This window comes from Astyanax mexicanus, chromosome 4, assembly GCF_023375975.1.
Source record: "Astyanax mexicanus isolate ESR-SI-001 chromosome 4, AstMex3_surface, whole genome shotgun sequence".
NCBI lineage: Eukaryota > Metazoa > Chordata > Actinopteri > Characiformes > Acestrorhamphidae > Astyanax > Astyanax mexicanus.
The window spans coordinates 23,567,155-23,583,436 of record NC_064411.1 but is presented as its reverse complement, the minus strand read 5'-3'; the positions used below and the strand labels follow the sequence as shown (position 1 = coordinate 23,583,436).

At 41.3% G+C, this 16,282-nt stretch overlaps 6 protein-coding genes and 1 pseudogene across 10 annotated transcripts in view; 5 read left to right on the top strand and 2 right to left on the bottom strand.

Moving 5' to 3' along the window:
• Positions 1 to 16,282, top strand: part of LOC125780501 (zinc finger protein 239-like) — a 1,096,042-nt gene that overhangs the window by 306,055 nt on the left and 773,705 nt on the right. The window lies entirely within an intron of this gene.
• The window catches only part of LOC125801297 (zinc finger protein 665-like), a 326,993-nt gene that overhangs the window by 93,894 nt on the left and 216,817 nt on the right, over positions 1 to 16,282 (bottom strand). The gene's annotated exons all lie outside the window — the stretch shown is intronic.
• Positions 1 to 16,282, top strand: part of LOC111188255 (zinc finger protein 239-like) — a 219,167-nt gene that overhangs the window by 82,717 nt on the left and 120,168 nt on the right. The window lies entirely within an intron of this gene.
• Positions 1 to 16,282, bottom strand: part of LOC125801510 (zinc finger protein 239-like) — a 177,663-nt gene that overhangs the window by 51,602 nt on the left and 109,779 nt on the right. The gene's annotated exons all lie outside the window — the stretch shown is intronic.
• Positions 1 to 16,282, top strand: part of LOC125801494 (zinc finger protein 239-like) — a 296,877-nt pseudogene that overhangs the window by 206,411 nt on the left and 74,184 nt on the right.
• LOC125801190 (gastrula zinc finger protein XlCGF26.1-like) overlaps positions 1 to 16,282 on the top strand; it is a 305,433-nt gene that overhangs the window by 278,010 nt on the left and 11,141 nt on the right. The gene's annotated exons all lie outside the window — the stretch shown is intronic.
• Positions 1,608 to 4,885, top strand: LOC125801503 (gastrula zinc finger protein XlCGF49.1-like). Its single transcript, XM_049478294.1, has 2 exons — positions 1,608 to 1,649; positions 3,326 to 4,885. The coding sequence occupies exon 2, from the start codon at positions 3,457 to 3,459 to the stop codon at positions 4,186 to 4,188; it is 732 nt and encodes a 243-aa protein (XP_049334251.1). The 5' UTR covers positions 1,608 to 1,649; positions 3,326 to 3,456; the 3' UTR covers positions 4,189 to 4,885.

The window sequence follows — 16,282 nt, the reverse complement described above, 5'->3', positions numbered from 1 at the left end:
AGTTGTCATGAGAATTATGTTTTCCCCGCCCCCCTGTCACTTGAACTGTCAGTGGTTTATAGTTATAATTATGTTATTTTAGGAAACACATTTTTTTTTAAGATTATAAAATTGCATGTCATATTGACCTTCACATCATTCAACACAAATCTGGGTCAAATTCTGATATTTTTATGTTTTAAATAGCTAAAATAGCGTGGGGACAAATTAACCCCAAACAACACCGATGTATACAAAATGTGTACAAGACACAAAAAAAACATCCCATTAATTTTATGTTTACCCAGTTGTCGCCATTAAATTAGAAAAAAAAAATCACCAAATATGAGGTAAATAAAATGAGATTAACTACTTACATAAATGCATTAAACACTGAAAAGGGTCAAATTGACCCCAAACATAAAAGGAGGATTAAGTGACTCAAGCAACCAGGGGTGTTTGTTTTATTTCTACACAGAACTAGATATAATCTGGCCCAAATAGTCTCAACATCAGAAACTTCTTCCTTTAATGTGTACAAAAATTATGTCTAAATTGGCTAATATTTTGTAGTAGAATGAGAATGCTTACTGGACTCATCTGAACAAGTTTGTACCATCCTATTAACAAATAAACTCTTAATCAAATCCTTTTTATTTCATAATTATTATTAAAACTGATATCTGCATATGAAGTTTCAAATGCTTTTACAAGTGTGAAGTACCCTTCTATACAGAAATCAGGATGGTCCATTGTGATGTCAGAGAGCGATTTTACAGGGAGGAGCTGTGAATGACCTCAATTTATGGAAATATTTCAGAATACATAAATAGAAAGACATTAAACAAGGTGAGCAACAAACAAGATCTGCTGCAGTACGATCTCCTTTTCAAGAACCTGCAGGACATCAAGAAGGTAAATGCAAAGAAAATGCAACCATAATATTTTGAATAAAATTTAGATTTAAAAAAGTGTCTACCAGAATCAATGTCACAACAGCACTGATCTTTCCATAGTAATTAGTAAGTGCTGTTTGTTGGAGAAAAAACTCACTTCTGAATCTCAAGCCACTTGACAGAGTTTGGAATGTACAAAAACATATAAATATTTTTTTATTCTAAAAAGTATCAAACATTAAAAAAAATATTATTTTTAGCAAAGTAATAATTTATAAATGTTTGATACTTTATAGAGTAAAAATGTACTTATTTCCTCAAATCAGAACTATAACTGTTTCATCACCGCAGAGATAATTATTAAAGCTTTTAAACTGCAGTTTTAATCCTTTTAAACGAGCTCTGTGTGTAACTCCAGCATCAGTAGCAGTAATGCTAGTAAACCTACTGAATAAAAACATTAGTTTTAGAAAATGGAAATATTGGGGTACGTTTTCTTTGCTATTTTAGTGAAATACTTTCTTCTACTTTGTAAAATTAAAGGAAAACTCCAGAGAAGTAGTTATACAGTGTTTTAAATTAGAGTTTTAGCTGTTTAGCTCCATTCAGCTCCATGCATTGAGGACTCCCTCGCGGGCTCCCTCTAGCGGTGATGGGGTATAACGTGATATAGCGGGGAGGGGGCGGGGCTCCACATAACCCGGATGAGGCTGAGCTTCCGGGGTCTGTAGCTGGAGCTCCGGAGTAAGAGCAGGATCAGCTGAACTACAGAAGGTAATTCTCTCTCTCTCTCTCTCTCTCTCTCTCTCTCTCTCTTTTTCTCTCTTTCTCTCTGTTTTTTCTTTCTTTCTTTTTTTCAAAGGCAAATAAGAGATGTACACAGATTTCTCTCTGAAAACTGTTTATTTGGGTGTAAAGCTGTTTATTTACAGTAAACTTAGATTTACAGATTTTTTTCAGCATTGAGGCAGGAGCATTAGCATTAGCGACATTAGCTTGTAAAATGACACAGTGTTGTTACCAATACCACACCTAACAGCTAAACTTAATTATAAAGGAAATGATTAACCATTACAGACAGCTTGTACATTATCCTACCATTTAGTCTATATAACAACAACTTATCACAAGTGTAATGTGTTTAAGACATTAAGGCTCCTAATAGTATTTTATTGTTTGGAATTGCCTGCTAGCTTAGGTAGCTATCTAGATAGCATTGGCTAGATTAGCCAAAGGTGGCTAAAACATTAACTTACCTTCAAAATTAATATAAGTAGCTGTATTCTTTTAACAAAACTGCTCTTGCTATTCAATATTTTTCTATATCGTTCATGCTGTGCTTGCTCCACACTGTTTTTTTATCCACAGATTTACAAAAGTGTAAGCAATAGTAAAATGATATATGATGTGATTTTTTAATGTGGGAATAGTGTTTAAGTGTTCATCTACAGTGGGAGCTGATGTGTTTCCTTAACGCGTCTGGCAAAGAGAAAAAGAGAACTATTTAATAGGCAGAACTGGCCCAGAATAGGGGACCAAAATACTTATGTTAGCCAGCTAGCTAATGTTACCAGCGTTTTTAACCGGCAGTTAACATTTCCCAGCTAGCTAAAGTTGTCACTGCTTTTTTAACCAGTATCTAATGTTCTCTATCTAGCCAATGTTCCCAGTGCTTTTTTAACCAAGTAGCTAATGTTATCTAGCTGGCTAATGTTACCAACGTTTTTAATACCTTCACCAAGCTAGGATATATTTTATTCTTTTAATTTGGATACAAAACTTTTTTACTTCTTCCTAAGTGAGAATGTGGACATTTCAGACATGAATAGATACTGCATTGTCCGACATCCATCTATTTGCGTTTCTTTTTATATTTTATTTTAAAGATACAAACATATCTTTTATGATTGAACTAATTAAAACGTAATTTCTGGAGCTGTGATGGTATGTAGATGCATGAAATAAGTCTCCACTGATACTGTATATTGTATAAAATAACATTTATTATAATACAATAATTAACAAGCACCCGGGTTTGCTTGGGAGAGCAAAAAAAACACATATTGAATTCAGGAGTGCATATCACTGTTAGTCTGAAGCTAATGTGGTGGAAAATAATGAACTGCTATCAGGAGTTTTTCAAAAAAATCAGGAATCTTTTATAAATTGGTGTAAAGGAAAAAGCTTCGGACATCGTTGGTCACGCGATCAATGTAGAATGTATCAAACATCGGCTCATTGATTCGAACCAATGCTTGTTGTTTTTTTAGCACACGCCTCAAAGCTTCAGATTAACGGGTAACATCACTGACTTAGAATGAGATAAAAGTACAAAAGCTTTTTTGATAATGAGATCCCAGTAGTTTTGTCTATATAATGTAACTGATTCAGGTAGATCTCTACAGTTTATTGACCTGCTTTTTCAGTTTATTTTTCTTTGTGTTTTACAGAAATTAAAAATATCCGCCTGAAATTTATATTTAACTAAGAGCAATGTTAAACTGCTGAAAGAGGTGGAGCAGAAGCCATCCTGAAGAATCTCCAGAACACACAGAAATCATTCAATACATCTAACAGACAAATGAAGCCAAGTCCCGACATGGAGAAACATCAGCACTCTGTCAAGAGTTTTACTAAACAGAGTGATCTCAAAAATCACCAGCGTATTCACACAGGAGAGAAACCGTATCACTGCTCAGAATGTGGGAAGAGTTTTAAACAACAGGGTGATCTCAAAATACACCAGCGCATTCACACAGGAGAGAAACCGTATTCCTGCTCAGACTGTGGGAAAAGTTTTACTACAAAGAGACATCTCAAACTGCACCAGCGCATTCACACAGGAGAGAAACCGTATTCCTGCTCAGACTGTGGGAAGAGTTTTACTACACAGAGTAATCTCAAAGGACACCAGCGCATTCACACAGGAGAGAAACCGTATCACTGTTCAGACTGTGGGAAGAGTTTTAATCAACAGAGTGCTTTCAAAAAACACCAGCGCATTCACACAGGAGAGAAACCGTATTACTGCTCAGACTGTGGGAAGAGTTTTAATCAACTGTATAATCTCAAAATACACCAGCGCATTCACACAGGAGAGAAACCGTATTACTGCTCAGACTGTGGGAAGAGTTTTACTCAGCAGAGTACTCTCCAACTGCACCTACGCATTCACACAGGAGAGAAACCGTATCACTGCACAGACTGTGGAAAGAGATTTACTAAACAGAGTACTCTCAAAATACACCAGCGCATTCACACAGGAAAGAAAACTATCCCAAATCTGTTCCACGGCAAAAAGTGCAAAACGTAAATCTTTCGGAGAGAACACATTATCCTACACAAATGTTTCACTTTGTCACTTGGGACACGTTCCACCAGAAACAAACATACTGAATTTAACAACTGCCAGTATTTGCTCTAGATGTTAGATAAGCATAACTTAGTCTTTAAAATTTAGATGTCATAGTTGTTAGGAGTAGATTAGGATTCTTAGCTTGCAACTAAACGTTTAGGATCAAACCTTCAGCGCTTTTGCTTAGAAGGTTTTGAATGCATTTATTCTCTTTTCTAGTTCATGCAGATTTTATTATTTCTATTAATTTCTAGTACCTCTGTTTTCACTCTGTGGAAACCATCCTCAGTTCCCCAAGCTTAGCATAGCTTAGCTTAATGCTATTAATCGCTAGGCCCATCCATCCAAAGAAGAAGTGGAAAACAGCACCTGAGGAGAGAGAGTGCTCCCAAAAGTGAGACCCAGAGCCACAGAGAGACGACACTGTCCCGGGTACTGCCGTGTGGACCGGAGGAGCATCCAGATCCTGCAGAGAGATCAACAAACTTTCCAGAGGTTAAATAAAATGCTTTTTTTTATCTCCAAATTTACTAAGAATATCCAAATCATGTAGTTTCTTAATTGTTTTTATCCTCTACAAACTATTATCTTTGAATTGCTTCACCTGTATATATTTACTCATCTGTGTGTTTTAATAAAAGGATTTTCTATTGCAGATCTGTAATCTCATTGTGTTTTCTCAACATATGTTTCACATGAAACCTATAGGTCTGAGATTGTCTTATGTTATTGTTTGTTAAATACTCAAAGGCACCCAATGGAGAAATCCAGTGTGAAATGGATTTTTGTGTTGAAGTGAAACATCAGTCCATTTTAGATTGAAATTCCGAAAGAAATATATATTTTTTAATGTTTCCCACTTTAAATATACAATAACTTCCAAAGGTAGAGTAACGTATTTAACTTGTATTCATATGTTTATAAAGTTTTTTTTATTATTATTGTGAAACCTTATGGGTTGTGTTTTGTTTTTTGAAGTACCGTATTTTTCGGACTATAAGGCGCACCGTATTATAAGACGCACTATCAAAGAACGCCTATTTTCTGGTATTTTTCCATACATAGGGCGCATCGCATTATAAGGCGCGTTAAGTGACACTAGAAAGGGTGCCTATATCAAAGTGAACAGGGGTGGCGCCATGTTTCCCTTCCCCCAAGGGGGGGGTGTCTTGCCGGTGGAGCATCTCAGTATACAAATCTAGCTCTTTCAAAGTCAAACGAGTGCTGGATATTAATCTACACAGATTCCTCTCCTGAAAACTGTTTATTTGGGTGAGTAAAGTGCTTCAGTTTATTTACAGTAAGCTTAGATTTCCAGATTTCCACTAAGGCTTGCTGCACCAGCGTTAGCATAGCTATCCGCTAGCACGCTAGCTAGTCCCCTAAACTTGTAAAGTTAACCCAAACTTAAACGACAGCGTTACACTGAGTAATCCTGCGTGTTCTGGTAAGACAGTGAGATATTAGCTAGCGATTCGTCCCCCGTAGCTTGTTTTAACATGGTAAACAAGCAGATTACAGGCTGATAAAACTCACCTCTGAGAGAGTTAGCGCTTAGCATCTAGCTAATGCTAGCCAGGCAAAGCAGCACAGACTTACAGGCCGATAACTCACCTCTGAACGGTGAACGCTTAGCGATTAGCATCTAACTCTAATAATACTGCTCCAGCAGTATTAAAAGTACTAAATTTAGATAATACTGATCTCTGAACAGTGAAAAAGCTAGCTAGCTTAGCGGTTAGCATCTAGCTAATGCTATTGCTGCTCCAGCCACGGAGCTGCACGGCTCTGCACGGAGTGTGTGTTTACTTTAGATAATTTAGATAATACTGATCTCTGAACAGTGAATATGCTAGCTAATGCTATTGCTGCTCCAGCCTCGGAGCTGCACGGCTCTGGACTCTGTATAGCACTGAAACTCTCTATAACGCTGCACCGAGTGTGTGTTTACTGCTCCTTACAACCTGACGGGTAAAATCCATACAAAAGGCGCACCGTATTATAAGACGCACTGTCAATTTTTGTGAAAATTAAAAGTTTTTAAGTGCGCCTTATAGTCCGAAAAATACGGTAGTTGTTTTTGAAGAAGTAGCATAGTCATTCACCAACTACACTTAATTACCAAATTCTACATTTAAGTTATTGACCATTATTATTGGTAGCTAGCCTAGCTAAATATCCAAACACAGCATTTGCTATTTTACTGACCAAATGTATTTTTTTCGGCGGTGTTTGCGGTTTACATAGCACCAGATGCCAATCCTAACAATGCGCTGAAGGAGCTTTATGACAACACCAGCTAGCTTCAGAACAAGCATCCGGACGCGTTCTACGTGGTAGCGGGAAATTTTAACCACGTAGAACTGAAGATCACGCTGCCGAGGTTTTACCAACACGTGAACATCCCAACACGAGGTAGTAACGTGCTGGACCATGTTTACACCAACGCGAGGGACACGTACAGAGCCTTCCCCCACCTCGGGCTCTTCGACCACATCTCTATCATGCTGTTCTCCGCATACCATCCCCCGCTGTGACGCTCCAAACCCACACAGAAGACCATTACTGTGTGGCCCAGTGACGGTGATGCTGTGCTGCAGGACAGCTTTGGCTGCACAGACTGGCAGGTCTTCAGGGATGCTATGTGAGTGTGAGGGGGAGCAGGATCTGGATGAATACACATCTGCTGTTCTCAGGTACATCAGCAAGTGTGAGGAGGATGTCACAGCTTTTGCACTGCAGTCAGCAGGGCAAAAGCTGCATATGCTCAGAAAATCCAGGGACCCCTTTCCTCCCAGGATCCACAGAGCATGTGGAGGGTCATCAAGAGCATCACGGACTACAGATCCAACACTGCAAAAAGCTCCAAAGACCCATCCCTGCCTGAGGCTCTCAACAAGTTCTTTGCCCGTTTTGAGAATCCTGACACCCCCCCCCCCCCCCCCCCCAGAACTAGACTCCCACACTCACCAGGAGAGGAGCCTCTCAGCGTGACACCAGCAGATGTAAGGAGGACGCTGAGGAGGACCAACACCCCAGAAAGCTGCTGGCCCGGACAACATTCCTGGACAGGTGCTAAGAGATTGAGCAGACGAGCTCTCGGATGTCCTGGCATACATTTTCAACGCTTCCTTTATCGAGGCAGCTGTCCCCACTTGCCTGAAGACTGCCACCATCATCCCAGTCCCCAAGAGCTCCACAGTGATGGGTCTACCAGATTAAACCAGATGGGACTACCAGCCAGTAGCCCTCCCTCTAATAGTCACAAAGTGCTTTGAAAGACTGGTTCAGATCCCCATCAAAGCCATCAACATCACTGTGGATCCACACCAGTATGCATACAGGAAGATTCGATCCACAGAGGATGCCATTTCCTCCGTGGTCCACACTGTCCTCATCCACCTGGAGCAGAAGGATGCCTATGTCAGTATGCTCTTTGTGGACTTCTCATCTGCTTTCAACACAATGATTCCTCAGACCCTGATGACCCTGTGCAACTGGGCCCCCTCCTGTTCACACTGCTCACGTATGACTGCTTTACCTCTCCATCCAGGCTGTCATATTGTGAAGTTAGGCGATGACACAGCAGTTGTTGGATGCATCACGAACAGAGATGAGTCCAGCTACAGGCAGGCGGTGGAATACCTAGAGGGTTGGTGCAGAGAAAACAACCTCTGCATCAATGTAAAGAAGACGAAGGAGATGATTGTGGACTTCAGAATGCCCACCTCCCCCTGCACATTGGAGGATCTGCGGTGGAAGTGGTCGACTGATACAGGTACTTGGCTGTGCACCTGAGCTGTAAGGTTCTTAAACTCCACCTAAACAACATACTGCACTGACACACAAGGACAAATTACTGTTTGCAAACACTGTCACTTTAAACTGCACTGAGACACTTTATCTTTTACTGCTCTAATTTCATTATCATGCTGCTATAGCAAACTTGCTCTCTGGACTTCATGTTGCTGCTACCTGTCTACTCTCTATATTTATTTTTTTTGGGGTATTTATCTTTATCTATTTTGTATACTTTATTTTATTTTGTTATCTTATTTTATCTATACATCTATTTTAACAACAGCTCTTGGGTGTAAACTGGATCGTGAGATCACAATTTCGTTCCACCTCATGTACCACATGTGATGCAAATGACAATAAAATCTCCTTGAATCCTAATGCTGTGCTCTAAACCTATGGCTAGGCTAGCTACCAATATTAGTGGTCAGTAAAACAGCTAATGCTGCATTTGTACATTTAGCGAGCTAGCTACCAATAATAATAGTCATTAAAGCAGGAAAAAAACAAAACAAACATAACCCATAAGCATACACAATAAAAAAAACTTTATAAACATAGGAATACAAGTTAAACACACATGCTACTCTACCATTGGAAGTAAATGTTTATTTAACCATTTTAAGCCTGAACCATTACAAAAAAATCAATTTCCTTCTAAATTTCAATCTGAAATTGACTATTATGTCTCACTTCAACCCAAATCCATTTTACACTGGATTTCTCGTTTGGGCGACTTTGAGTATTTAACAAATAATAACGTAAGACAATCTTAGGCCTATAGGTTTCATGTCAACTATATGTTGCAGATATGCAATATAAAAGCCTTTAATTTTAAATGCACAGATGAGTAAATATAGAGGTGAAGCAGTACAAAGATAATATTTGGTACTGGATAAAAAAAAATAAGGAACTAAATGATTTGGATATTCTTCGTAACTTTGGAGATTTAAAACCTTAAGCAACATCGATATCTAATAAGTAGTGATGGGTTCGGCAACAGCGATGCGTCGGCACATGCGCCGAGCTCCTAGAGCAAACCCCGTGTCGGTGTGCGCATCTCTTTCACCAAGTCACATGGCCGATACTGGAACTGTTTCGAAAGGACACTAATGCGCCAAACTGTGTTTATAAGGAAGCACATCTGTTGGGATGCATTTGCCATTTGCCACTGCATTTTAGCGGTTCATCATCTTTTTCATCCAAAACTATGGAACAGCCTCAAGGAAAAAGAAAAAGTTTTCTGCTGTGTGGGACCATTTTGATCTTACATTAGAAAATAAGGTTTTTTTTTTAATTGCGTTGTTTAATCTGGTTCCATTCAGAGCTTCAACCTGATCTATCTGAATCCAAATTCATCTCAAATTGACTCTTAGGCTTACTATTCATATTGTGTTCTGCAGGTTAAATGTCGCATTTGTTTGACAGAACTGTCATATTTAAACAAATCCATTTTGTGTAGGATAAGGTGTTCTGTCCGAAAGATTTAGGATTTACACTTTTAATTGCAGTGGAAAAGATTTGGGATAGTTTTCTCTCCTGTGTGAATGCGCTGGTGTTTTTTGAGATTACTTTGATGATTAAAACTCTTCCCACAGTCTGAGCAGTGATAAGGTTCCTCTCCTGAGTGAATGCGCTGGTGATTTTTGAGATGACTCGCTGTAGAAAAACACTTCTCACACTCTAAGCAGTAATATGGTTTTACTCCTGTGTGAATGCGCTGGTGTATTTTGAGAGTACTCTGTAGATTAAAACTCTTCCCACAGTCTGAGCAGTGATACGGTTTCTCTCCTGTGTGAATTTGCTGGTGCAGTTTGAGATGACTCTGTTGTCTAAAACTCTTTCTACAGTCTGAACAGTGATACGGTTTCTGTCCTGTGTGAATGCGCTTGTGTTTTTTGAGATCACTCTGTTTAGTTAAACTCTTGACAGAGTGCTGATGTTTCTTCATGTCGGGACTTGGCTTAATTTGTCTGTCAAATGCAAAAATTTCTGTGTGTTCTGGAGATTCTTCAGGACGGCTTCTGCTTTACCTCTTTCAGCAGTTTAACATTGCTCTTAGTTAAATATCCTGGTTTTTGGTGACGAATTTCAGGAGAATATTTTAATTTCTGAAAAAAAAAAGAAAGAAAAATGCCATTGAATAATAAAATAAAAGCAGGTCAATTAACTGAAGAGAACGGTCTAAATCAATCAGTTACACTACATTGACAAAACTACTGGGACATCTTCATATTACCATAAAAGCTTCTGTGCTGTACCTGGTGGTCCTCCAGCCACTAGAGGGAGGCCACCTTTTGCCACTCGCAATAATCAAGCGGACACCTGCTTAGTGCCTTTATAAGGACCGCTCACTGTTCAGACAGTCTTGATTCTGTTCTGGTCTCACTAGAAGCTGAGAACTTTCTTAGGACTCAAAGTTGGTCTTGAGAAGATACTCGTTTTCTATTTCCCTGAGTATCTTTATTTAAAGGCACACTAGGAAGGATGTCCTTGATTATTGAACTATTTAAAGAAGTAAAATTACAGCTCCAAACTCACTGTAGCACTTGTGGTGGAAACACCTGTGACGATTAATGAAGAAAAATATTAAGTTCTGAGTCGTGTCAAATGAGTAATACGTTTTATTAAAGCATAATATTGAGAGTACAATCAGTCATGAAAGCATCACGCTCTGAGAGACCAACGGTTCCTCAGAGAGTGTTATCCATTCTCACTCTGCCTTATTATGAAAACATAAACCATACATGGGCATAGGGCTTCCGCCTGCACCTGCATCCTTCAAAAAACTCCCTTCTGTTCTCAGACAGAGTCTAATGTCAGCATAACCTCTTCTCACACAAAATTGTTATCAGACAAGGTTTCTCTGCTAGCCAGCACATATACAAAGTGTCACACTAACTCAAGAGCAAGTTTGCAAAATGAACTAACATGAGTGAATTACCACTGTGAATAATAAGTGTGAATAAGCACATCTAATAAAACGAAACATGTATACAAATTATATAACATCTAGTGAAATGAATAATCCTAAATGGTCACATCTAGTGAATGAACATGAATAAATTGATTACATTTGTCATAACAAGGTGGTTATAATGGTAACAAAATGGTGATAATAAAATTTCCCACGTCACTCCTCCCTTTTGATTCTAAAAAATCAACTCATGCAATTTCATACACATTGCTCACGGTGTGAGTGCCTCCGATGTTGAACAGTTCAAGCATAAGCTATCATAGAAGGTGATGTTAACTTTACGGTCAGTGTACCCTAAACGAGGCCCTCCTCTTATTCCAGGTGAACACATGCAGGTGGATGCATTGAGAGGGGGCACCGTGGTGAACGACATGTTTACAAATTTTGGCTCATATCTTGGTCCGGGGTGGGTCATGTCACATCGGGGCATCATCTGAAACATAGCAGTTACATTTCCATCAAATGGGGGGCTCTGTTTCGTGGCTGCAAAATGGGCTGATACATTTAGCATGAATGCCATCTGCCTGTCCAGAGTGCAGTCTGCCGGATCCTTCACCAATGCAGCAGCAGTCACATTGTGTAAAGGAGTTGGTATCCAGGGGACAGCAAACTTATGGCAGACCACACATTCTTTGTTGGGAGACACCTCGTCAGCTGCTGCTACTGCGGCCATGCATGCTTTGTTTCCATAACACTGTTGTTCCACTCGGTCCTGAGGGGACTGATGGGACCCAGGTAGGAGGGTCACCACCATCAACAGCCACAGCATGGTGATACTGGTTTATCAGTGTGGGTGCCCCTAGCCTATGTAGACACCTTAGTGCTCAGAGTGCAGGCACGCCCAATCCCACTCGTCCCACCAGCCGTGACACCCACTCACTGACCAACCAGAGCTGCTTCTTCTTCAGGTTTGGTGGGGGCCTTCTTGCAGTGTGTGTGATGAACCCAGGTTCTGCGTCCTTCAACCTTCAGCGCCGTGTGGGTCGTCAGGAGCACAAGATTAGGTCCAGTCCACCTTTGCTGGTTCCACCTTCGTCTCTGCAGGTCCTTGATCAGCACCCAGTCTCCTGGCTTGTGGTTATGGAAGGGTTGGTCAGCTGGTTGAGGTAGCACAGCTTTTACCAGTCGAGATGCAGACAAAAGAGAATCATGCAATGAGATACAGTATTCAACAAGAGTGTGGTCTAACAGTTGATCCTCTAGTGGGGGGGGGGGGTCCCACTCCTACATTGGGAGGTCTGCCTTAGGCTTGTTTTTGGTTGCACCCTGGTTCTGCTTTGCCACAGGACCAGAGGGAGACATTTGACCCAATTTAGACCTGTTTGCTGTGTAATTTTTGCCAATCCGTTTTTGATGGTGCCATTTGCTCTCTCTACTGCCCTGCTGAGGTGGGTTGGTAACTACAATGCTTGTGCATGTCAATACCCAAATATTTGGTCAAACTTTTGAGCCCTGTGTGTACGAATGGTGTGCCATTGTTGCTCGAGATTTTGGCAGACCAAATCTAGGGATTAATTCTCTGAGAAATGCTTTAGCCACTTCTTCTCCATCCTGTCTACCTGTTGGGAAAGCTTCAATCCATTTACTGAACATGCAAACACAGACCAGGAGAAACTTTTTCCCTTCTGCTGGGGTTAGTTCTACAAAGTCTATCTGCCAGTGTTGAAATGGTTCTGTGGCAGGTGGGTGACCTGCTGGCTGCTGTGTGAGTGGTGCAGCATGTCTGTGTGTGTGCTGAGCACAGATGAGACATGAAGAACAAAAATTTTGGGCAAGTGTATAGAGTCCAGGTGCATACCAATACCTGGAAATCTGCTCTACTATCCCTCCATTGGCCATGTGACTCCTCCCATGGACAATTTTAATCAAAACCTTAGCATATTGTTTGGGTAGGAGTGGCCTATTGGTGGATTTCTGTCTCCAAACACCATTGTCTTTGTAACAATCAGTTTTAGCCCACAATGTTTTCTCTGATGGTGTTGCAGGTGAGCAGGTTTCTCCTGCTCTGGTGTAGAAATTTGTGCAGCTGTGATGTGTGCGGTGTGAGCTGTGTGCTTAGCAACGCTGTCTGCAAAGGCATTTGCCTTGCTCACTGGATCTCCTGTGGATGTGTGTGCGGCACACTTTATTACTGCGATCTGTGAGGGAAGCAAAAGAGCAGAAAGCAAGTTATTAATCAGCTCATGGTGTTTGATCTTTGTTCCTGAACTTGTCAGGAAATTATGCTGCTTCCACATGAACCCAAAATCATTTGCCACACCCCATGCTTTTGAGTAAGCACTTAAGTCATATAGATGCCTTTTGCATGTACCATCTGAACAAAAGGTTTAGTTGAATCAGGTATGCCCAATGCTGGCATATTTTGCAAAGCCACCTTAAGCTGTATAGATGGTTGACTCGCAATAACCCTGACACAACCTTGTAAATGTATATGCTTTCCCTTCAAAGGAAAATGCAAACCAGAATCTGCTGTCTGGATGTATTGGAATACTGAAAAATGCATTAGCCAGATCCACTACACTGTAGTGGGTGTGTTACGTTGGTATCTGAGACAAAATAGTGTGGTGATTTGGAACCTCAGGGGCTCGTGCTTGGACTGCTGAATTTACTGCTTGCAGATCCTGTACAAATCTCCACTCATCCCGGCCGGGCTTCTTAACTGGAAAGATTGGCGTTCTAACTGGTGAGACTGCACATGGCACTATGACCCCTTTTTCAAGAAGAGCTTGAAACACGGGCCTAATGCCTTCAACTGCTTCAGGTTTCAAAGGATATTGAGCTTGTCTAGGCCTATAGGAAGACTTAGGTGTAATGGACACAGGTTCACAGCCTTTGATTAAACCCACATCATATTTACTGCTGGCCCACAGCTGAAGAGGGAGTGAGCTAAGCTCCAGTTCCTCTTCCTCTGTAAGCGAAACCGCCTGCACCAGTGGCGCGCTGCCAAACAGCTCCACTGTAGGCTCTGTTTTCAAATGATACTGATAAGGGCATCTCCACGTGTGGGTGGAGGCGCTGTACTGCACATTGGGGTGTTCTGTATTCACCCAATCTTTAGCCCTGGCCACCCGTAAAGCCCATGGACCAATATTTTTCCATGGCACGGTATGGTTAACTCTGGCCAGGGAGATGTGAGGGGAGGAATTTTCTACTGTGAACAAAGTGTCCAGCTGTTTAGTTAAAGAGACCATAGCTGCTGCTTTTTCACTGTCCCAAATTAAATATTTTGTAGACAGTGGTTCTGAAGTCTGGTGGTAAAACAACTGTTCGTATTCATGGTCTGGCCCACTGCTAATGTGGGATGTACAATGCAAATCAGTTTGTTTCCACTCTAAGGGCTCTGTCACCAGTTTCTTTGTTTCTGGCAGAAAATGTTTCATTGTTTCACTCTGTTTTTCTACACAACGCCACATATATGCATACCCTGGAGCCCCAGGTGCTAATTGAACCATGCATGGTTGTTCAAATTCTATAGATAAACCAGTTGGTGAGCTAATCAAATTACAACAGACCGGTCTCACTACTACCCTTTCTCTCTAAAACAATCGAGAGAGCAGTTTTAAATCAGGTCTCTGACTTCCTCTCCCAGAATGACCTCCTGGACCAGAACCAATCTGGATTCAAAAAAGGACACTCTACCGAGACGGCTCTGTTGTCTATGACTGAAGCGTTGAAAACTGCTAGAGCTGCAGGCCAGTCCTCAGTGCTCATTCTGCTGGACCTCTCGGCCGCCTTTGACACGGACAACCACGACTTCCTCCTAACTATACTTTCAAACATGGGGATCTCAGACAATGTGCTGTCATGGTTCAGATCATACCTCACTGGGCGCTCGTTCAAGGTGTCGTGGCAAGGACAGCTGTCCTCAGCCAACTCCCTATACACTGGGGTTCCGCAGGGTTCGGTACTGGGTCCCCTTCTCTTCTCAATATACACTGCCTCTCTTGGTCAGGTTATCCACTCACATGGCTTTTCCTACCATTGCTTTGCTGATGACACCCAGCTATACCTGTCATTCTCACCTGAAGATAACTCAATCTCTGCACGGACATCGTCGTGTCTCTCTGACATATCCTCTTGGATGAAGGAGCATCACCTTCAATTAAATCTCTCAAAGACTGAACTTCTGGTCATACCAGCAAAACCATCTTTTCAACACAACCTCTCTATAAGCATCGACTCTCTCTCTCTCTCACCGACAAAGGTTGCTAGGAACCTGGGTGTTATGGTTGATGACCAGCTCTCCTTCACGCACCATGTGGCCTCGGTTGCTCGATCCTGCCGCTTCGCGCTTTATAACATCAGGAAAATTAGACCGTTTCTGATGCAACAGGCCACCCAACTCCTGGTACAAGCAGTCGTCATCTCACGCCTCGACTACTGCAATGCCCTGCTAACTGGCCTCCCGGCCTGCGTAGTAAAACCACTCCAAATGATCCAGAATGCAGCAGCACGTCTGGTCTTCAACCAACCAAAACGGGCACATGTCACCCCGCTGCTCATTGAGCTCCACTGGCTACCAGTTGATGCTCGCAACAAATTCAAAACTCTTACAATCGCCTACAAGGTGATGACAGAACAGGCTCCTTCCTACCTGCACTCACTCCTGAAGGCTTACGCTACCTCCCGGCCGCTGCGCTCCTCCAATGAACATCGCCTCGCTTTGCCAAACACTCACACAAAGCAATCCAGACTGTTCTCATACAGAGTTCCACAATGGTGGAACAAACTACCTTCCACTACCAGATCAGGAGAATCTCTCGCTATCTTTAAGAGGCTCCTGAAGACAGAGCTCTTCAAAGAGCACTTACTCTCCTAATACCTCTAACACACTAACTACTTCTAACCCCATTTCCTTCTTCCCCTCCTTCACTTCTCTATCCCTTTATTTCCCTTCGACCTCCTTTAAGCCCTATCTAAAAATGGGTTATCTAAATTCCTATTACTTTTGTACTTCATTATTGTAAGTCGCTTTGGACAAAAGCGTCTGCCAAATGAAATGTAATGTAATGTAATGTAACAACATAATTTACACATCAAATCTCTAGCCAACAAGTTTACTGGGCATGTTGAGGAGATCATAAAGCAATGAGAGAAGGATCGGTCGTTTAAAGAACATTGGAGAGGCACAGACACTTTTTCTTTAACTATTTGCCCTCCTACCCCAATTAATGCTGTATGTTTTCCTGGTTGCCCTAATTACAGAATAACCAGCAGCGCTGTCAACAATAAATTTCAGTGTCTTTCCACACACTTCAACATTTAACATTGGCATTG

Bases quoted from the DNA above. Each gene is read 5' to 3' on its own strand.
- LOC125801503 (XM_049478294.1), top strand. From the start codon at position 3,457: ATGAAGCCAAGTCCCGACATGGAGAAACATCAGCACTCTGTCAAGAGT.